Here is a 20,661-nt window from a genome sequence, read left to right on the forward strand (position 1 = left end):
CCGCCGGAAGGAGCCGCCATTTGCCACCGCCGAGCGCACGGGCCGAGCCAAGCCGGATCCCGGAGCCGGAGCGGGACTGGGACCTCGAGAACGGCGATGGGGGGCGGCCCCGCCGCAGGAGGACTCGGGCGCGCAACCCCCCGGGCCCGGCCGGCTCCGGACCCGGATCCACGGGGCGCGACGCTCTGAGCCCCTCTCCCCGCCCCCTGCCCTGGCCATGGCTGCCCACCTCGCTGCCCCCGGGCGGCCAGCCCTCTCGGCCCCGCGAGCCCCGGAGCCCCGGCAGTGGCAGCAGTGAACGCCGGTCGCAGGCCCTAAAGACCCCGGCCCGGCTTGGCTCTCCAGCGGGCGCCCCCTTCCCGGCCTTGTCCTCTCCCCTCCCCCCGCCGCCCGAGAGCCCCTTTGCACGCCGCCCCCCGCCTCCCGGCGCCCGGACGATGCTCAAGTCTCGGCTCCGCATGTTCCTGAACGAGCTGAAGCTGCTGGTGCTGACGGGCGGGGGGCGGCCCCGGGCCGAGCCGCAGCCCCGGGGGGGCGGGGGAGGCGGCTGCGGCTGGGCGCCCTTCGCCGGCTGCTCTACCCGGGACGGCGACGGCGACGAGGAGGAGTACTACGGGTCGGAGCCGCGGGCCCGGGGCCTGGCGGGAGACAAGGAGCCACGGGCCGGACCCCTGCCGCCTCCCGCGCCGCCGCTGCCGCCCCCGGGCGCACTGGACGCCCTGTCGCTCAGCAGCAGCTTGGACAGCGGGCTCCGAACCCCCCAGTGCCGGATCTGCTTCCAGGGCCCAGAGCAGGTCAGGCCTGGACACCTGGCCGGGAGGGGAGGGGTGGGGACGCACACCTGGGGTGTCTGGGGAGACCGCGAGCAAGGGGCGGGGCCTAGAAAGGCTGGGCGGAACCCAGGACCCGGAGAGAGAATGGGATGAGGTGGGGGGTGGGCTGGCTGGAGACTTCTAATGCGCGCTTTTGTGTTGGAGGGGGCGTCAGGGGTCCCTAGGAAGGGGTGGGGCTTTCTCCTGGGAGAAATCCTTCTCACCCATTAGCAGGGACAGAGGTTCTCCTATTTCTCCCACACCAGGGTCACTGTAGGCTGAGGGGACCTGTTCTCTTGGAGGTGGACAGAAAGGAGAATGCTTCAGTTCCCACCTTGAAGGGAAGGGCCGGGCCAGCGCCCTTGCCTCACTCAGTATTTCTCCCTGTGGGGCACTTTTCTTCACTTCTTATTGTGCAACTTTACATCTCATTCCAAAAAGCATTCTTTGTTAAAATTTTGTGGGCAAAGTTGTCCCAGAATAGTGCCAAGGGTATCTCTGTAGTGAAAAGTTTTTCTTTGGTTAAAGGGAAACTTCCTCCACTCCTACCCTCGGGATTTCTCCCCCTTTTAATCTGTGGGAACAGTGGATGGTAATCATCCCAGTCTCCACCAGAGCTAGGAAATAACTTTACAGTGATGGGGTGGCAGGAAGGCATGACCCAGAAGTTGTGACTCTCCTCCCTGCAAATCCTAAGGGGAAGCTTTCCCTCTGAGGAGCTTTAAAGACCACCCTTACCAAATTCTTGGAAAAGACCAGCTCCCCCACGCCTCCGTCTCTTTAGTATGGGAAGTTTCCCTTGATCTCCAATTTCTTTCTTTTCTGCTGCAGCCTTAGCCTTTTGCACTGTTTGTGGTGAAAAGCTTTAGTTTTTTTAAGGTGGGAAAACGACTGACCTGAAGAGGTTTCCCTCCCCGCGAGAGCGGCCGAGTGTGGTCCTGGTGATGATAACTGACAGGGCCCCTCCCCACTCTTTCTCCAGGGGGAGCTCCTGAGCCCCTGCCGCTGCGACGGCTCGGTGCGCTGCACACACCAGCCCTGCCTCATCCGCTGGATCAGTGAGAGGGGTTCCTGGAGCTGCGAGCTCTGCTACTTCAAGTACCAGGTCCTGGCGATTAGCACCAAGAACCCACTGCAGGTGAGGCGCATGGAGAGGACTCAGAGACTGCGTGAGGGCCTTTTAGCTGTTGGGATAAGGACACTCCATGGAGCCTATTTCGTCTCATTTACTCTTTTCCTAAAGCCATCTCTCCCCACTGTTATCACAATCTCTTGTGTGCCTACAAATCCTTCCTTCATTTATTCACAGAGGCATTTATTGAGTGCCATTTATGTTCAGGCACTGGGTCAACAAAAAAGGAAAAGATAATGTTGATGGGTATGATGAGGATAATACCAAACATGTGGTGTTTTCTGTGTGTCAAGTTTTGGCGTGTATTATCTGTTTTAATCTTCATAATAATCCTATTAGTTAGATACCAGTATTATCCCAACTTTACAGATGAGGACATTGATGCACAAAGAAATTTAAGAACTTGCCCAAGGTTACTAAGCCAGTAAGTGATGAAGTTAAGATTTGGAATTCAAACTTAAATGTTTTGGCTTCAGAGCACTTGCCTAATCCTGCCTTTCTAAAATAAGAGAGACAGGGCAGCACCTGTCGTTCAGTGGGTAGGGTGCCGACCCCATATGCCAAGGGTGGCAGGTTCAAACCCAGCCCCGGCCAAACTGCAACAAAAATAGCCAGGTAGGCACCTGTAGTCCCAGCTACTTGGGAGGCTGAGGCAAGAAAATCACCTAAGCCCAGGAGTTAGAGGTTTCTCTGAGCTGTGTGACACCACAGCATTCTACCGAGGGCAATAAAAGTGAGACTCTGTCTCTATAATAATAAAAAATAAATAAATAAATATAAAATAAGAGAGACAAATGATATCAGGCAAGTGCCACATTTTAGGTTTAATCAGGGCACAGAGAAGACAGATGTTAATCTTACTGGAGGGTTTAGGGAAGGGACCTGGAGCATATTCAGGGCCCCCATCACTTAGCCCTTCATCTGTGTTACTTTATGGAGCTGTTTCTCTTACACAGTGGCAGGCCATCTCCTTGACAGTCATCGAGAAGGTCCAGATTGCTGCCATAGTTCTGGGCTCACTCTTCCTTGTTGCCAGCATCTCCTGGCTCATCTGGTCCTCGCTCAGTCCTTCAGCCAAGTGGCAACGGCAGGATTTGCTCTTTCAGATCTGCTACGGGATGTATGGCTTCATGGATGTCGTCTGCATAGGTGAGGGCGCACTGTCTCCCCGACTTGCCCGGCGTGTACTTACCCTCTTAACTTCTCTGCCCCTCCCCACAGTTTCATGGCCTTATTTCCTGTTATTATGGGGGCGGGAGGGGTCTTTAGGGTTATCTTGATGGCCTTCCCTTCCCTGCTTCTCCAGGGCCCTTTGCAACCGTATCCTCTCACTCTGAAGAAGTGCTTGCTTAAGTAACTCTGGCCTGAGTCTGGGCAGCAGGTGACCCTGGATTTCTTATCCCTGTTGCTCAGGCCTCATTGTCCACGAAGGCTCCTCTGTCTACCGCATCTTCAAGCGCTGGCAGGCAGTGAACCAGCAGTGGAAGGTCCTGAATTACGACAAAACCAAGGACATAGGAGGAGATGCAGGGGGAGGGACGGCAGGGAAGCCGGGCCCTAGGACCTCACGGACGGGCACCCCCTCTGGGGCCACTAGCCGACCCCCAGCTGCCCAGCGCATGCGGACGCTCTTGCCTCAGCGCTGTGGTTACACAATCTTGCACCTCCTTGGACAACTACGGCCACCAGATGCCCGTTCCAGTTCTCATTCTGGCCGAGAGGTTGTCATGAGGGTCACCACGGTTTGAACTTGGACTACAGGAGTGGGGATCTTGAGTCAATGCATCAGCGAGAGATAAGCTGTCATGGCTGCTGGAGGTACCACCTGGACAAAGTGTTTGAGGCACACTGCTCCCACCACTGAGGATCTCTACAGGCAGCTTCAAGCTGGAGACATTGTCTGGCCTCGACTGCCCACTGGGTAGAGTCACCAGGGTAACATTCGAACCCTCACTGACAGCTCCTCACACTCATCCTGAGATGGCCACAAGGCATGCAAGGAGAGCATCTTTTTTCCCTGGAGAGAACCATCTTTACCTCAGCTCCTAGCTCCACCACGGTGACTTGGTGAAGGGGGACCAGTGCCAGAAGAAAGGGGCTGTAGACCCCCATTCCTCACCCCATGGCCACAGGGCATCTGGCAATAAGACTAGTATACATTGACCTCCCGTTCCCTGCATGAGGGCGGGGGACTTCTCCCTGCTCCACCCCCCCATTGCATGGGGGAAGGGCATAAAGAATCATTTATATGCACGTGGAGACTCCTTTCTCATCTGGGGTTTTTCTGGAGGGTTGGGAAGTGTGTGGAGGTTTCTCTGCACAGGTTATAAATCCCAAATGCAGCAGTGGGTTCTGAGTTGTAAGTGTGACTCCCACTTGCTGGTGAATAATTCACTTTGGCTGCTAGGTGGCAGTGCTCAGAGGTATTTAAGGGGTGGACCTGCCACCTGCGAGTTGTTATTTAGAAAAAAATCTCTCAGCTGTGGTTTTCCTGTCTACCTCATAGGATTGGAATGAGGATAAACGAAAGACAGGTTGGATGCCATTGCAAAGAAAATTGGTAATGGCATAAAAAGATTTCTAGACTAGTTAATGGTCCATTTATTTCAAATAGTAGCTGGTATAACAAATTCCAAAATGTGTTTTTCATCTGGAGTTGCATAGAATCTTGGAATTTTGTGTTGAGTGACATAATAGATATGGAAATATGAGGGGAAATAGACATTGCAAATGTGAAGGATGGTGGTTATTTGTAAGAATGAGAACTCCCCTGACCAAATACTGGGGTACAGGGAAGGCTGTAGCCATCCATTTTGTTCATTTAGTCCTTCCCAGGTATCGTGTTCACCCAGAAAAGTGATGTGAAGTGAATATGGACTCATTTGGAGTGAGATGGAGGGAATTCCCCAATGTTAGGAGTCTCCAACTCCAGTTTAAGCTATTCCTATGGCAATTTAGGGTCACAGGTCTGATCCTGGCATGCCCAGCTAGTGGTGTTAATGGAAGGTAGTGTGCTTGGAGGCCACAGCATAGGGGACTGTTTACAGAGAAAAGATTTGGGAAGGACTGATTAAAATGTGGTCAGTTTGAAGCCTGGTCCCTTTTTTCTGTGGCCTTGGGACTGTGTATTATATGAATGATGGTGTCTTTCAAGTGAACTATTCATTAGCAATTAAAATAATTCCTTCATACACTGCTAAAGTCAGATCTAGAGGCCTTTCTTATTATTGGTCCTTCTCTCAGGGAAGGTTCTGTTCTGCCTCCTCCCTGGGATTGTTTTGGAGGAAATACTTTTCCTCTAAAGGCCCACATACGCTTGCTAGGGAAACCTTCCCTCTCCCAAAGTGGTCTTGGCCGCTGTCCATGGTGCTGGCACCGAGACTTGCCCCGGGGTATAGGAACCAAAGCTGGGCTAGGGTCTGAGTGTAAAAACATATCACTTCCAACTTCTGAGGGGATCAGTGTGGACAGGGGCTGAGGCTGAACCTTCCACCTTCCCAGTGGAGATCTGTTTTCCTAGAGCAGTAACCCTCTACACTCCCCACATGGGGAGACAGAGTAGCCAGATTTTATTGATTTGCCATTCATGGAAGAGCTCATGGGGACCCAATGGGAGACAGCAAGTCAGAGTGACTACTAATACCTATACTGGCACTAGGGCTTAGGGAGATAAGACACAGGTGTGGGGCTTCCTGTGCCAAAGCTGGGCTGCCCGCTGTGATGGCTCTGCGTGGAAGGTTAGACACAATCAAGAACATAGAAGTTCACACACAGACACATTGTCTCCATTTCTACTCTGGGTCCTAAAAACAGGCCAAGTGAGGTGGTACTCCTTTTGTGATGATGGAAGTCTTGATATGGGAGTTGGCTCAGTAATTATTATGATCTTCTCTTTTTCCTTTTTTTTTTTTTTTGGCTGGGGCTGGGTTTGAACCTGCCATCTCCGGCATATGGGACTGGCACCTTACTCCTTTGAGCCACAGGTGCCACCCTCTCTTTTTCCAACTTAAAGAGATCCTTGCCTAGGAACTTCTGCCTTCTTCAGTCAGTGGGCGTTCCTACTTGGCCAGTGAGGAATAAGGAATGTGGAAAGGGTCTGACAGCAAGCTGGGCTTTATTGCCCCTTGAAGCTCAAATCTGCTAAAATATGGGTCACTTAGGTTGAAATACAGCTCAGGAATAGGGGAGTAGGGGCGGAGATTGAGTGTACAGTAGAGGAGTTGGCAGGAGGGGCAGTAAATGCACAAAAACCTTGTCTCTGCACAAGGCTTAGGGTAGATCTTGCATAATTAGATCTCCCTGCAGAAAGCTTGGTGGATAATAGAGTTTGCCTGATCAGGGAGCCATGTCTAGGGCATGGGGCTGAGGTGGTGCAGGAGAGGAAGTATGAAGTGAAATCTCCATCTATACCCAGCTAATTGGAATGGGGTGAGGGGGTTGGGAGAGGGGCAAGTCCTGACATGGGGAGGGTAATCTGGGATATAGAAGGAGCTGTGCTGAGTGTGCTGAGAGATTTATTTGGGTGGAAGATGAGTTAATCTGTATACATAACAAAGGAAGAACCATGCCCAGCCTCTGGGGGACCAGCGCATGCTGACTCAGGGAAATAGTCTCCTCTGCCCACCCCCCTTCTGCCTTGGTGCCTGAGGGCTTCTGGCCACCCCCACACTTGGTTTTCATCCTGTCTTATGCCACTTCTCTGCCTGTAATTCCTGTCTTTCTCTGGAGGAAATTATCTTGGAGCAATTCTTCCAGAGAGGGCAGAGTGGCCGTTTTAGGATGTCTTTAGGTTCCAGTAGTCTAGGTCCTAAAATCACACCAACAGTCAGCAGCCTCTGCCCATCTCTGCAAAGCCCCAGCTCCCAACCCATTTTGCAATTTAGCCCCTGCAGTTACTTTTCACCACCACCCCCTTTTAGAGGAAGCCACACTAGACTTGGCTATTCCCATTCCAGACCGAAATGTGTCTAGGTTTGTACTACAAACCACTTTCAGGTGTCCAGGATCTGAGAACCAAGTTGGGAAGTGGGGGTCAGGGTTTTGCCTCCAGGTCTTACAGGAAGTGGGAGAGGAGGAGAATTCAGTCAAAAGTCTAGAATGGAACATTTGATTTTTTAATTTTAAAGCTTATAAATATTTAAACTTTTCAATAGAAAAAAGGCAGAGGTCTGGATAGGGACAGTCTTAGAGATGTCTCTGCCTGGGAGCTAAGTGGTAGTGCAAATTCACTTGATAGTGACCAGAGATCCAAGGAGAGTTTTAAAAACTCATTTATTTATTATTATTTTTAAAGACAGAGCCTCAAGCTATCTCCCTGGCTAGAGTGCCGTGGCATCACAGCTCACAGCAACCTCCAACTCCTGGCTCAAGTGAGTCTCCTGCCTCAGCCTCCCAAGTAGCTGGGACCACAGGTGCCCGCCACAACACCTGGCTATTTTTTTTTTTTTTTGGTTGCAGCTGTCATTGTTGTTTTGGCAGGCCCTGGCTGGATTTGAACCCACCACCTTAGGTGTATGTGGCTGGTGCCTTAGCCACTTGAGCCACAGACGCTGAGCCTTAAAAACTCATAAACCAGGCTCGGGGGCCTGCTAAACAACAATAACAACTGCATAGGGCACCAGCCACATACAACAAGGCTGGCAGATTTGAGCCCAGCCTGGGGCCTGCTAAACAACGACAATTGCAATCAAAAAAAAGAAAGCCAGGTATTATGGTGGGCGCTTATAGTCCTAGGTACTTGGGAGGCTGAGGCAAGAGAATCACTTAAGCCCAAGAGTTTGAGGTTGCTGTGAGCTGTGTGATGCCACGACACTCTACCGAGGGCGACATAATGAGACTCTGTCTCAAAAAAAAAAAAGAATAAAAACTTATAAACCAGGCTAGGATAGAGTCACCTTCCTAGGGGTAAGATAAAAAAGGACACGGGCCTGCCATATGGTCCAGATTCAATCTGGGAATGTGTATGGTGTTACCTAATCAGACACAGGTATGTCCCCACTGACAGGGGATATAAAGACCAAATAAGGCCTCACCCTGCCTCTCAAAGGGCTTGCATGCAAAGAGGAAGAACCAACCAGGTATAGACCAGATGCACAATTACTCAGCTGATGTCATAAGGCAGCACTGATGAACACCGTGGGAGCACCACAAACACAGTGGTCGAACCCTTCCTCAGCCACCCAGCAGTATTAATTAAAATCTGAGCTAGCCCTTGAAGGATGTACATATGACCAGAAGGCCCAAGCTGGTAGAGGAATCATGGTTTTGGGGGGGCCTAATGAGTCAGGCCAAATGCATACTTCACACACTGGTCAGGGTGAGGGTTGCTTCAAACACTTTGCTATGGTGTAGGATGAAGATAACAGCCTCCTCCCACAGGACTATCTGTCCACAAACTGTAAGTTGATGCTCCTCTCAGGTACCAGGACAGTCCGTGTCATGGGTCTGATTGGGGCAGCACCTGGCTCAGGCTGTACCTCAAAATGAGTCAAGATCTGAAAAGATTAACATACACAGCTATGATTTAATAAAAAAAATTTTTTTTAAAAGATCTGAAAAGGGAGGAAGAAAGCTGTCACTATGGGAGGGATCTATAATGATGGGATTGATTTGTAAAGGGCATTATTAATATTAGAAAGGTCAATGTTGGATGGTGGTGCCTGTAGCTCAGTTGGCAGGGCCCTGGCCACATACACCTAGGGTGGCAGGTTCGAACCCAGCCTGGACCTGCTAAGCAACAATAACAACTGCAACCAAAAAATAGCTGGGCATTGTGGCAGGTGCCTGTAGTCCCAGCTACTTGGGAGGCTGAGGCAAGAGAATCATTTAAGCCCAAGAGTTTGAGGTTGCTGTGAGCTTTGATGCCATGGCACTTTACCCAGGGTGACAGCTTGAGACTGTCTCAAAAAAAAAAGAGAATGGTCAATGTTGGGATGGTACATGTGGCCAATAGGAGACTTCTTGGTTAAGGAGGGTAAGGGATTATGATAGGGAAAAAGATAGTTGAACAACCCCACTTAACACTCTAGGCCTGTAATGAGATTGTCATATTTCAGAGGATTTATCTTATGCTTGTCAGAGGACAAGAGCTCACAGCTTTAGAGGGCCAGGGTCTCTCCAACTGGAGAAGGCATAAGGTGTAGATCACTCACCTGGGCCAAAGCCATTTGCAGTTCAAGCTCTGCCAGGCGTCTCCCCATACAGCTGCGCTTGCCAAAGCCAAAGGGAAGAGATGCAAATGGGTGGGGGGCTGGATCTTCCCCTAGCCAGCGAGTGGGACGGAAACAATTTGGCTCTGGGAACTGGGAAGGGTCTCTTGAAGTGGCATAGTGACACAGAGTGACCAGCGTCTGGTAAAGAAGGAACACAAACTTATCAGTTGGGGCCCAGGAATGTGGGGGTGTGGGGCATGAAGAAGAGGCTTTGTGGACTAGGACAAAGATAGGCCCCAGGTGGTGATGGGGAACTTTTCTGGAGCTACCTTTGGAACAATTTCTCCATTATATCCCAGAGAGAAGTCAAGGGGAGGGTTTGAAGGGCTTTGGGGAGAATGTTTGAGAACAGGGCTGGGGCCCAAGAGAGTGAGGAGTGACTCAGCAAAAGGCAGCCATAGATTCTACTTACATTTTTGGGGATAATATAGTCACCCACATGAATGTCTTTGTCTGGGACACGGGAATTTCCAGGTACCACAGGGTACAGTCTAGGTTGCAAGGACAAGATGGAGATAGCAAGATGAGGATGAGAGCTCTAGCCTTCTCACTCACTGTCCTCAACTTCAAAACCCATTGTGGCCGGGAGTAGAGTACCATATTTCTTTACTCCCTCTCCCAGCTTCCATCCACTATCTGCTTCCCCAGCATTTTCTCTAGTCCTTCCTTTTTTCCCCTCACCTTAGCACCTCCTTGACCACAGCCTTCAGCAGGGGCAGCTGGGATAGAGTTGTGGCTAGTGAACAGACACTGGAGCCAGGGCCCAGGGCAGCTGTGATCTCTGAGTGGAGTGCCGTCTGGACTTCAGGGTGCCGGGAGAGCTCGTACAGAGCCCAGGAGAGTGTGTTGGACACCTGAGGGACAACAGGTGTTAGGTGAGAGATGGTAGGTGTGGGGACCCAAAATAAGGGGCCGATTAGGGGGCAGTCTGGGGCTTCACACCAAGGAGGTGTGAAGCTAAGCTGGTCTAAGTGGCCATAATGGATCCCCGGCGACAGATAAGTGGCCCTGGAGACTGAGGAGGCTAAGCTCTGGAAGTGTGGCTCATAGTACGGAGGGAGGACCTCACCGTGTCCACTCCAGCCAGTAGCAACTCTGTCACATTCCCCAGGATGGACTGGGCAGGCAACTCTTCCCGGAATAGGAAGTAAGTCAGGTGCGCCCCAGGTCCCATGTCCTCCTCAAGCTTTCCTCGGTTCCTCCGGGCCACCTCGGCCTCTCTCCGCTCCACGTGCTGCTGGGCTGCGTGGGGAGAAGGTGCACTAATGCCTCACTGCTCCTGGACAGCTTTGCTCTTTCTCCTTCCCACATCGTTTCTGTGCCTTACCAAATGCAAACATCTGGTCCCAGTCTCGGTAGAGGCGGCCCCAGGGCCCGGGCACAAGACGGTGTAGCCAGTTGGGCATCGCCATGGTCAAGAGGGTGGACACAAACACCGAGCTCACGGCGCGGATGAAGGTCTCTGTCTCCGGCGGCACTTCTGCCTCCAGGCAGCCTAGGCGCGAACCTAGCAGCACCGCGGCTATGCCTGGCCGGGAGGGGGCGCTGTCAGGGCATCGGGAGACCTGGCCGGCTGCCTCTCATTCCTGCCCCTGACTTGAGACTCACCCTCTAATCCAAACTTGTAAAACTCTCCCGCTACGTCCCGAATCAGAGCAGGCGACCCGGTGCCACGTCCCCGCTGGCGCCTTAGTAGTCGCACGAGATCACCGACCACGTTGTCTAGGGTCCCAGCATAGCTGGCTGCCGCTTGAGGCCGGAGGAGAAGAGGGGCCAGAAGACTGCGGAGCCTCTGCCATTCTTCGCCTTCTCTGCAGGGTGGGGAGAGGGCATGCATCAGGGAGGTGGGGTGTGTAGAATGACTCGACCTGGGTGGCTGCTGCGGAGAAGGAGCTCATTCCGCTGGGGTGGCCAGGAGAGGGATTGCGTCTGTTCCCCGAAGGTACAGAAACCTGTCCCAGCCTGCATCGTCTCCCATCCCCTTCTTCTTTATTCATTTCCTGCCCCCGAGGGGCCTGGGTTCTCGGGTAACCTGAGTCACAAAATCTTACATTCCACCCAGTTTCTGGTACCTTACCCCATTCGGCTGGTCTCCCCAGTTCCCAGCATTCTGGTCTCAAAGGATAAGGTGGTGGCCCGGGGTGAGGCTCAACCTAAGTTTGGGTGTAACAGACTGGGGTGGGAGCCCCGGGATGCCGGAAGGTCGGCCAATCTCCCCCGACGCTCCCATATAGTTCTGGGACCCGCTGCAGGGGAGGACCGCTACCGGGTACCTAGGCTTTGGGGGCAAAGACGACTCACGCGGTGAGCAGTCCGCAAGCTCGCTGGCGGCGGCGACGGTGCTCTACCCAGGGCGAGAAGCTGCAGCGCTCTGGTCGAGGCCCCTCCTGTCGCAACAGCTGCTCGATGAGGACAGGAGCCGCCACGTACACCGTGCGCACCGTCCCAAAGCTGGCCATCCAAACCGGCCCGAAGCGCGCGGCATCCTGCACCTGGGAGAACGCGCGCAGTGGACACTTGGGAGACCCGGGCGAGGACTCTCAGCTTGACCTGTCCCAACGCCTGGGGTGTTGACTGGACTTTGAAAAAGGAAGCTTCTCCCCCTTCTTGAGGGTGCAGCTGATGTATGGCCCTGATACTTCAAACTCGTCCTCTTTCTTCCAATTTCCCATCCCTAGGAAGTTGGTGTGTGATGTGCAAAACGAAGGAACTTTGGGCAAAGAAGACATTCAGGACCTCCCTTTAGTGAGGTTCCTCACATGCACTATTCATCTCAGGACGAACCCTCGGTCAATGAAAAGGAGCGCGTCTAGCTTTAAGTGAAAGCTGGTGGAAAGTACCGCTAGCTTCGCGGTCAGACCACCACCCCGCGCCCCCGCAGTTGTACTGGACCTGCAGGGTCTCCAGACGTCTGCATAGCAAGAGGAAGCTTGCTGAGCGCATTACTCTGCTGGGTGTACGAATGGAATCATCCCTGGTTCCAATTTGCTGTTTCCGTAATTCCTGGGTGTCTGTTCTCAGTGGCCCTCTCTCATATGCTCTGCCCTGATCTGTTCTTTCTGGCGTTGTCAAGTCGGTTTCCCCAGGTAGGGAATGGGCTCCCCTCCTACCTGCAGCTCGTGTAGCCTCGATAGCCCCCCTTTGCAGAAAAGTTCTGCCAGGAAGCTGGGCTTGGAGGGGCCTGGGATGTCTGCCAAGCTCCGGGGTGCCGAGTCGCAGTTTTTGTAGCCGAGTGAGGCGCCCCGCTCAGGGCCACAGCGTACGCGATGCAACACTTTGGAGAAGAACTTGAGGGCCTGGGTCATGGTGTGGTTCAGAGAGCCCACGAAAGACAGGGATTCTCTGGAGCATCTTGCCTAAAGTCCTATTTAACCTTAGGGCTAGGAGGTGACGACGCCCCCTCTCCACGCTCCTCAGCCAATCCCCTCTTCCCGAGTGGTCTGCGCTGAGGCTCAGGAGCAGTAGGCGGGGCTGAGGCTGACTTTCAGGCTCTCTCTGGTCTTGTGTTGCAATGATCCTCATGGGAGGGGGAAGCCTGTCTGAGGTTTTCCTCCTGGGCTAGTGCTCTGTCCAGCTAAAATTCTCCACTGGGTAAAGGCTGTTTAATGCAGATTAGGTCACCAAGCTACACAAGTCAGTCCCTGCTATTCCTACCACTTCCCCACAGCCTCTTCAGGCCCATCTTCAGGAATTCCCCATCCTTCAGCTCCTCCAGGAAGGGCAGCAGGGAAGAGGCACAGCTGTAACAGTCCCCACATTCTTGACTCACTGGGTTGCATCTTCTCCGCACTGTTTCTGCACTAGCTTCATCTCTCTCTCTCCTGTACCTAACCGACACTAGGCAGATGGCAGGTGGCTTACTGGAGTTAAAATGGCTCCAGGTGCCTTCTTTATTTCTTGAGGATAGATGGGGCCTCTTAGGCCAACAAGACCCCTCCTTCAGCCATCAGAATTTGAGGCTGAGGCCAGGCATGGTGGCTCACACCTATAATCCTAGCACTCTGGGAGGCCAAGGCAGGTGGATCACCTGAGCTCAGGAGTTTAAGACCAGCCTGAGCAAGAGTGACAACCTATCTCTATTAAAAATACAAAAACTAGGCTCAAAAGCTAGGGTGCCAGTCACATACACTGGAGCTGGCGAGTTCAAATCCAGCCCAGACCTGGCAAAGAACAATGACAACTACAACCAAAAAATAGCTGGGCACCTGTAATCCCAGGAACTTGGGAGGCTGAGGCAATAGAATTGCTTAAGCCCAAGAGTTTGAGGTTGCTGTGAGCTGTGATGCCACGTCATGCTACCCAGGGTGACAGCTTGAGACTGTGTCTCTTAAAAAAAAAAAAAAAATAGGGTGGTGCCTGTGGTACAGTGAGCAGGGCGCCAGCCCCATATACTGAGGGTGGCAGGTTCAAACCCGGCCCTGGCCAAACTGCAACAAAAAAAAAATAGCCAGGCATTGTGGTGGGTACCTGTAGTCCTAGCTACTCAGGAGGCTGAGGCAAGAGAATTGCCTAAGCCCAAGAGTTGGAGGTTGCTGTGAGCTGTGACACCACAGCACTCTACTGAGGACAACAAAGTGAGACTCTGTCTCTAAAAAAGAAAAAGAAAGAAAAATTAACTGGGTATTATTGTGGGCACCTGTAGTCCCAGCAACTCTGGAGACTGAGGCAGGATTCCTTAAGCCCAAGAATTTGAGGTTGCTGATGTCATGGCACTCTACTCAGGGCAAGAGAGTGAGACTCTGTTTTAAGAAAATAAAAAGAAAAATAAATTGAGGCTTGAAGAACATAAAGGCATTTTTTTGCAAATTAGAAGCCTTCAGAGATTCTGTCAGGGCCATTGAATGGAGCAGTATGTTCTGAATCCTCAGCTGACTCAGTCTTCTCTGGGGGCTATCTGGTTAGCAGCCCCTTTCCACTTTAGTTTCAGAATCCTCCACAGTTTAGCTTTCTGCTCCTCACTCTCCCACTCCCCACTTCCCTCCATGAGGCTTTGTGCCAGTGAGTCAGCTCTGGAGTTCTGGAATCGAAAGTCAATAAGGAAAAGGAGAGGATCTCCACCCCCACCCCTCCCAGGGACTCTCCAGAGACAGCAACAATAAAGGGAGCATAGATTCCCCAAGTCAAGCCTTAGGTGGGGAGGGAATGAGAGGATGGGATAAGGCATGATATACTAGTCTTTCCTGAGAAATGGTGGAACAGACATGTGTGCACACATACATATTATCCCTGGGACCACAAAGTAAACACAGTAGACAGGTGATTTGGGCCTAGTTGGCAGTTTAGATGGACAGTGAAGCATTGCACTCCTCATTCCAGCTGAGGAGAGATCCTATAAAAGGAAGGGAATGCTGAGGGAGGGTAAGACCCCACATCCTTCCAAAGATCCACTCTGGTCCAAAGTTCTTGCCCTTCTCAGTCAGCTTCTTTTGATTTCTGCTAGCAGTGAAGGTAAAAGGAGAGAGGAGCTCGGGGTAGTTGTGAACACTGAAGTTCTTCCCTAGGCAGCTCTCCAACTCTTTGAGAGATCACTGCCTCTTAGTGTCAGCATTCTCAGCTGGGAAGATCCAGGGGTCTTGATCTTCTTTCCAGTCCCTGGAAGATGGGGTCCAGCCAAGGTAGGATAAGCGGTCAGTGACCAGGCAGGGTGGGACTGGGGCTCACTGTCTGGAGGACAGGATCTTGTATTCTTCGGAAGATGGCTGGGAAATTCTTTCCTCCATTGCGAAGAACTTTCTTTCCTTCCTCAGTGGAGGTGCCTAGATGTCTCACGATGGGGTCTTCGCTCTGGAAGAATAAAGAGTCCAGTAAGTTCCTGTGCACCATTCAGACTGCCCTGGTCCCTAGACTCCCATCCCAACCTCTTGGCACTGAGGTGCATTCCAAGAATACAGAACCACTCTGGAAGGGGCCTATATCTTTGCAATTTCCTTTGGCCCCCTACTTACCAGTTCCTCTAGAGATACACGCTCAAACAGGGGGTGCCCTTCAAAATGAGTGCACATCCAGTTGTGTAGTTCCAGCACATCGGTTATGGTATATACCAGCCCCTGCATAGGCAAAATCACTAGACAGGGATGGGGGTGGGGTAGGAGGGTGCAGCATGCAACTGAGTAGCAAGATGATGGAAATGATGACGCAAGTCCCTAAGTGCTCCACTGAATTCTTAGTGAAGGGCCCCTGAGGAGGCCACTTACTTGATCCTTCCCCCTACTCCCGACTCACCCCCACTCTCAGCACGTAGGCATATTCTGCCAGCAGTGTGGGACTGATGATTCGCCACTTGTGCTTCGTCCGCTTGAAATGTGGGTCAGGGAAGAGGAAGAACATCTTGGTCAGCTGTGAGACAGACATGTATCAACAAGGTTGTAAGAGCCTGGCCTCCGTGCTCTGTCTGCTTACCAATCTAACCCACTAGGGCCCCTACCTGGCCCTTGCGGAAGAAGTTAGGAAGGTGCTTCATGGCATTACTGCGGAGACAGGCAATGTTCTGGAAGCCACCTCCAGGAGCTGCGCGTAGGGCCCGAATCCGGTCTTGTACATAGTCTGAGACTTTCACTCGGATCTCCAGACCCAGAATCAGCGTGTCTGGAAACAGCGGTGACAGTTCCACTGGACACAGAGATAGCCATGGAATCATCAACTTCATACCACATATGTATAGGATGTGCAAAGCAGTCAACACAGCAAAGGAAGCCTCAATCCACAACTACCGAAGTCAGGAATGGCAAGTGCGAATAGAGATACCTATATGGATAGTTTTATGCCAAAAAGGCTGGAGGAGATCTGAAAATTGTCAGCAGGACTGGAATGGTAGGGCTAAGGACATATGTATGTTTGAAACTGCTTTAGAGTTTCCACAGTGTTTTCACATGCTTACAACACTGTGTTAAATTGTGAAGATGAGTAACTGAGGGTCAGAAATGCCCACGATCATGCCCTAAGAAGGGGTAGAGTTGGAAAAAGAACCAAGGCTTTGGCTCGGCGCCTGTGGCTCAAGCGGCTAAGGTGCCAGTCACATACACCTGAGCTGGCGGGTTTGAATCCAGCCCGGGCCCACCAAACAACAATGATGGCTGCAACCAAAAACTAGCCCGGCGTTGTGGCCTGCGCCTGTAGTTCCAGCTACTTGGGAGGCAGGGGCAGGAGAATCACTTAAGCCCAGGAATTAGAGGTTGCTGTGAGCTGTGATGCCATGGCACTCTACCCAGGGTGACAGCTTGAGGCTCTGTCTCACCAAAAAAAAAAAAAAAGAACCAAGGCTTTCTGCCTCCAAGTACCATACTTTTCATTTCTATCAGGCTGTTATCTGTATGGGAAGATCTAAAAATAGGGAAGTGGCTTGGCATGCACAGCTGGGACAATACAAGAAGAACCCAAAAAGAACCCAAAAGACATGAGAGTAGAGCAAAAGGAATGAGCACTACTGAGGGAGGGTGCTGGGGGAGGGGAGACAGAGGAATCCCCAAGAAAGACAGTTCAGGATCACTAGCCACAGTGGCTAATCTCTGACGCTTGTGCTGACCGGCTCAGTGACCCGGCACCTGGCAGGTGAAAAGACTGACATAGGCCAGACAGCACAATGTGAGTTCTGAGAGGCATCTGAGGCAGCCCCCTCCATTCTACAGGGCAAAGGCCACAGACCCAGAATAGAGAGAAGGTGGAGGCTCTCCATGCTGATGTCACGGTCTAAAGGAGAAAGGCCAACTATGGCCCCCACAAAACCTGCTGAGGTGGCAAAACCTTGGCCTCCCCTCCACCCTAGAGAAAGGGTCAGAGTGTTACCTAACAGGCCACCATAGCCACAGCCTATGTCTGCAAACTCCACTTGGGCCTGAGCTCTCTTTTCTTTCTTATCCTTTAAGTCATCATGGCTCTGATTTTTAGTGAATGGAGCGAAGAACTCTGGATATAGCTCAGACCAATCCATCTCCTCCGGCTTCACAGGGCTATTGGAAAGAAGATACAAGAAATATGATAAGTTTGGTCATACTATTGCAGAAGTTGTACAGTGAGTGTGTGGGTGGGTGAGGGTGGGAAGTATATGGGTGGAAGGTTTCTCAAAAATTTCGTTAACAGTGGGCCCTGTGGCCTCTAGGAGTCACAACGGAAACCACCCTTAACCCCCAGGGTGAATCACAGGCCCAACATAAGGCCCTTGATTGCTGACCTGCCTTTCTCCACTTCTAGGGGTTGATGTGACCCTGACCGGATGGCTCTCATTTGTGGGGCACAAGTTCCCCTTCTCCCAGAGACTAGCTGCCTACGGCACTGGGATCCTACTCTGTGTATACACTCTGTGGGGAGAGGATGGAGTAAGGTGGGGACAGGCCTGTGTATGTTTGCCTTTTTATTAAATCCAACAAACAAAACTGAAAGATGGAAACGACATTCTCCCTCTATCACAAGTCTCAGAAACAATTCTTTCTCTTCTCAGACTTGGCACCGCTACCTTGACTTAGGCCACAACGCCACACCCCCTCCCAACTGGCCAATTGAGTTCTCTGTCAAATCTTAGAGAACCCCCCCAAACTGACGTCACTCAGCTGCTCCTCTCAGGTCTATCGCAAATCCTCCCCACCGTCCTAGCACAACTGCTCACCCAGACTGCTTTGAGCATCCCGCCCTCCTTTTCTTTCCCACGTCCCGCTCACTCACTAGCGCAGCGTGTGGTCCGCCATGGGGTTGGAGTGAGCACGTTGCCGGTAGTAGCGCTTCTGGGGCTGTGGGGCCTCCGTTCCGGCCGCATTCCAACTCTCGGCTCCCGCCATGACTCGCAGTCCCAGTTTCAACACCAAACCCACGTGGAGACGCCGGCCGGAGGCGCAAGGTGATGACGCCTCGTGCATGCGTGCGCGGACCCCGCCCCTTAAAGACCAAGTAGTAAATTCCGTGGAGGTAGGCGGGGAGGATCGCGAGGTACCTGGGCTGGGGGCGTCTCTGCATTTAGTATCTCAGCGGTCGGGCAAGGCCCGACCCAGGCACACGACCTTGCACCTTAGCTCGCTTCTGCCTGGTCAGGACTATCACCCTGGTGGCAGCACCAGTGCACCCCACAGGTGAGAGAGGACCCGTGACCTCGGCTCCAACAGTAGAATCAATCCTTGCCCCTCTCCCCTGGTTGCGGACCCAGTCTTCTGGGGCTGCCCGGCGTGGTCCTGCGTGAGTCCCATCGGGTATGCGCTGGGGACCGGGCGGGAGGGGCTGCTCCACATTCCACCTCCAGGAAGTCAAGCTGGAGGAAGGAGTGCAAACTTGGGGAGGCGGGGCTCATGCCACCGGGAAGCGGAGACGGTCCGCGGCCCCCAACATCTACCCCGCGACAGACGAGGGACCGCGGCGCCGGCCACGGGGCTGCGCGCTCTCTCCGCGGGATGGCGGACCCCGGCCCTGATCCCGAGTCTGAGCCCGAATCGGTGTTTCCGCGGGAGGTCGGGCTCTTCGCGGACTCTTACTCCGAGAAGATCCAGTTCTGTTTCTGTGGGCACATGCTGAGCATCACGCAGAACTTTGGGTCTCACCTCGGGGTGGCGGCAGGCGTATGGGATGCGGTGAGGCGTGGGCAGCTCCCGGTGAGGGTCCATGGAGGTCCGGATCCCGGACTCCGCCTCTACCAGATGGAGCCCTCACAGAGACTGTCTTTCTCTTTCTTTTCTCCCATAGGCTCTGAGCCTGTGCAATTATTTCGAGAGTCAAAATGTGGATTTCCGTGGCAGGAAGGTGATCGAACTGGGCGCCGGGACGGGCATCGTGGGCATCTTGGCAGCGCTGCAGGGTGCGTGAGCTGGCTTTGCGCGCGGGGGTGGAGTGAGGTAGGTGAGTGGGGGCAGAAACTGTCACATGGTGAATTCTTGGGAGAGGGGATTCCTTTGGGTCCCGTCCGGTCCATTTTAACAAACTATGCCCCCCCACCCCCAGTCCTATGCCTGCTTCTTCGTGGCAGACAGCGCTGATTTGGCTGTCGGAAGACTCATCGTATGCGGATAGGAAATTAAAATTGGACAGGCCTTATAGAACGAGAGTTGTTCCTACCTTTTTGCTTTTTTGTGATTTCATGGAGAAATGATATCATGTATAATCTCCTTTGCTTTGGACACGATTGTCAAAAGTGCATTTTATGGGGATTCCTGTAGGGGAGGGACTTCAGAGTATTAAACCTCATGAGTGTCAGATATGGTGGCTCAAGCCTATAATCCCAGCACTTTGGGAGGCCAAGGTGGGAGATCACTTGAATCTGGGAGTTGGAAAGTTTCAGTGAGTTATATTCATGCCACTGTACTCCAGCCTGGTGACAGAGTGATACCTGATCTCTAAAAACGTAATAAATAAGCCTCATGAGTGATCTGTAACCTTATGAATATATTTTAGATTCTTTAGGTTTCTATTGTTGGTAAAAGCAAGCTTACGAGTTTGTTGGAAGGGGAGGTAGGAGTTAGATACCTCAGACTTGAAAGAAAAGGTAAGGAAAATTTTGCTTCAGTTTTGACAGGATTGAAAATGACAAAGGAAATAGTTCCTTAACTTATCTAATAGGAAGACAAAACTCCACACCAAAAGCACTCATTTAAAACTCTGACCAAGTTTTTTTGAGACAGTCTTACTCTGTCTCCTCAGGTAGATTGTAGTAGTGTCATCACAGCTCACAGCAACCTCAATCTCCAGGGCTCAAGCGATCCTCCTACCTCAGTGTTCCAAGTAGGTGGGACTATAGACAGGCACCTACCACAAGTCCAGTTAATTTTTCTAGTTTTGGTAAAGAGGGGGTCTTACTTTTGCTCAGGCTGGTCTGGAACTCCTAAGCTCAAGCAATCTTCCTGCCTCAGCCTCTCAGAGTGCTGGGATTACAGGTGTGAGCCACTATGCCCAGCCTGAAGTTGAGTTTTAATGAATCCCTAGGAATGCAAATTATCATGTCCTTGTTTATAGAGATAGAACTAGGTCACATTAAGGGAAGTCTACCCAGAGGCAGTCATTCATTCTTCTACTTATTCATCCAAGTTGTACTGCAGGTTCCCTATGTGCCAAGAGTCATGCTAGGTATTGGGATTCAACAGTGAATAAGAGAAATTTCCTCTCCCCCAGGAGCTTACAGTCAAGTGGACAAGATAGGGGAAAATGTTGGTTATAGTACAAAAACTATGGTGAAAGGTGCAAAGAGCCTTTGGACGTGCTCTGTCCATGTTTGCATGGACTCCTGAGAATCCCTCAAGGGGAAGCTCTGTCAGGTGAGAAGGAAGTGAACAGTATGAGCTCAGCAGGCTCAGAAACAACAAAGGGAGTGTCAATAGCAGTTTTTCCATGAAGTATGAGTAGATGAGAGAAAGGCAGTTATGTTAGAAGGGAAAGAAAATGGCTTGGCGCCTGTGGCTCAAGCGGCTAAGGCGCTAGCCACATACACCTAAGGTGGCGGGTTTGAATTCCCAGCCCGGGCCCACCAAACAACAATGATGGCTGCAACCAAAAAATGGCCAGGCGTTGTGGCGGGCGCCTGTAGTCCCAGCTACTTGGG

General features: G+C 52.1%; 4 protein-coding genes across 4 annotated transcripts in view; 2 read left to right on the plus strand and 2 right to left on the minus strand.

The window, feature by feature from the left end:
• Positions 1-12: 12 nt before the first annotated feature.
• On the plus strand, positions 13-4,197 carry MARCH9 (membrane associated ring-CH-type finger 9). The gene is made up of 4 exons (XM_003790688.2): positions 13-794; positions 1,795-1,950; positions 2,901-3,093; positions 3,358-4,197. Exons 1-4 carry the CDS (start codon positions 438-440, stop codon positions 3,690-3,692), a joined length of 1,041 nt encoding a protein of 346 aa, XP_003790736.2. The 5' UTR covers positions 13-437; the 3' UTR covers positions 3,693-4,197.
• Positions 4,198-8,293: 4,096 nt separating this feature from the next.
• Positions 8,294-12,491, minus strand: LOC100961635 (25-hydroxyvitamin D-1 alpha hydroxylase, mitochondrial). The gene is made up of 9 exons (XM_003790591.2): positions 12,266-12,491; positions 11,457-11,647; positions 10,764-10,966; positions 10,483-10,683; positions 10,225-10,397; positions 9,837-10,009; positions 9,568-9,646; positions 9,096-9,293; positions 8,294-8,438 (listed from the first exon to the last, which is right to left on the minus strand). Exons 1-9 carry the CDS (start codon positions 12,458-12,460, stop codon positions 8,325-8,327), a joined length of 1,527 nt encoding a protein of 508 aa, XP_003790639.1. The 5' UTR covers positions 12,461-12,491; the 3' UTR covers positions 8,294-8,324.
• A 1,763-nt stretch (positions 12,492-14,254) lies between these two features.
• METTL1 (methyltransferase like 1) lies at positions 14,255-18,211 on the minus strand. Its single transcript, XM_003790592.3, has 6 exons — positions 17,811-18,211; positions 16,938-17,101; positions 15,580-15,764; positions 15,378-15,491; positions 15,101-15,202; positions 14,255-14,939 (listed from the first exon to the last, which is right to left on the minus strand). Exons 1-6 carry the CDS (start codon positions 17,999-18,001, stop codon positions 14,784-14,786), a joined length of 912 nt encoding a protein of 303 aa, XP_003790640.2. The 5' UTR covers positions 18,002-18,211; the 3' UTR covers positions 14,255-14,783.
• Positions 18,212-18,382: 171 nt separating this feature from the next.
• The window catches only part of EEF1AKMT3 (EEF1A lysine methyltransferase 3), an 8,146-nt gene continuing 5,867 nt past the window's right edge, over positions 18,383-20,661 (plus strand). Inside the window, exons 1-2 of the mRNA XM_003790593.3 lie at positions 18,383-18,703; positions 18,816-18,927. Coding sequence (XP_003790641.1) covers positions 18,425-18,703; positions 18,816-18,927 — 391 coding nt within the window. The 5' untranslated portion in view covers positions 18,383-18,424. The remainder of the gene's footprint in view (positions 18,704-18,815; positions 18,928-20,661) is intronic.

This window comes from Otolemur garnettii, unplaced genomic scaffold (genome assembly GCF_000181295.1).
Source record: "Otolemur garnettii isolate 467f Iridium unplaced genomic scaffold, OtoGar3 scaffold00043, whole genome shotgun sequence".
NCBI lineage: Eukaryota > Metazoa > Chordata > Mammalia > Primates > Galagidae > Otolemur > Otolemur garnettii.

Bases quoted from the DNA above. Each gene is read 5' to 3' on its own strand.
- MARCH9 (XM_003790688.2), top strand. From the start codon at position 438: ATGCTCAAGTCTCGGCTCCGCATGTTCCTGAACGAGCTGAAGCTGCTG. The intron at 795-1,794 runs GTCAGGCCTGGA...CTCTTTCTCCAG, and splicing joins GCTTCCAGGGCCCAGAGCAG to GGGGAGCTCCTGAGCCCCTG. The intron at 3,094-3,357 runs GTGAGGGCGCAC...CCTGTTGCTCAG, and splicing joins CATGGATGTCGTCTGCATAG to GCCTCATTGTCCACGAAGGC.
- LOC100961635 (XM_003790591.2), bottom strand. From the start codon at position 12,460: ATGACCCAGGCCCTCAAGTTCTTCTCCAAAGTGTTGCATCGCGTACGC. The intron at 10,398-10,482 runs GTAAGGCACAGA...CTCCCCACGCAG, and splicing joins GGACCAGATGTTTGCATTTG to CCCAGCAGCACGTGGAGCGG. The intron at 9,294-9,567 runs GTAAGTAGAATC...CTTCTTTACCAG, and splicing joins ACTATATTATCCCCAAAAAT to ACGCTGGTCACTCTGTGTCA.
- METTL1 (XM_003790592.3), bottom strand. From the start codon at position 18,001: ATGCACGAGGCGTCATCACCTTGCGCCTCCGGCCGGCGTCTCCACGTG. The intron at 15,765-16,937 runs GTAACACTCTGA...CTCTGTGTCCAG, and splicing joins TGGCTATGGTGGCCTGTTAG to TGGAACTGTCACCGCTGTTT. The intron at 15,203-15,377 runs GTGAGTCGGGAG...TTGCCTATGCAG, and splicing joins CCTACGTGCTGAGAGTGGGG to GGGCTGGTATATACCATAAC.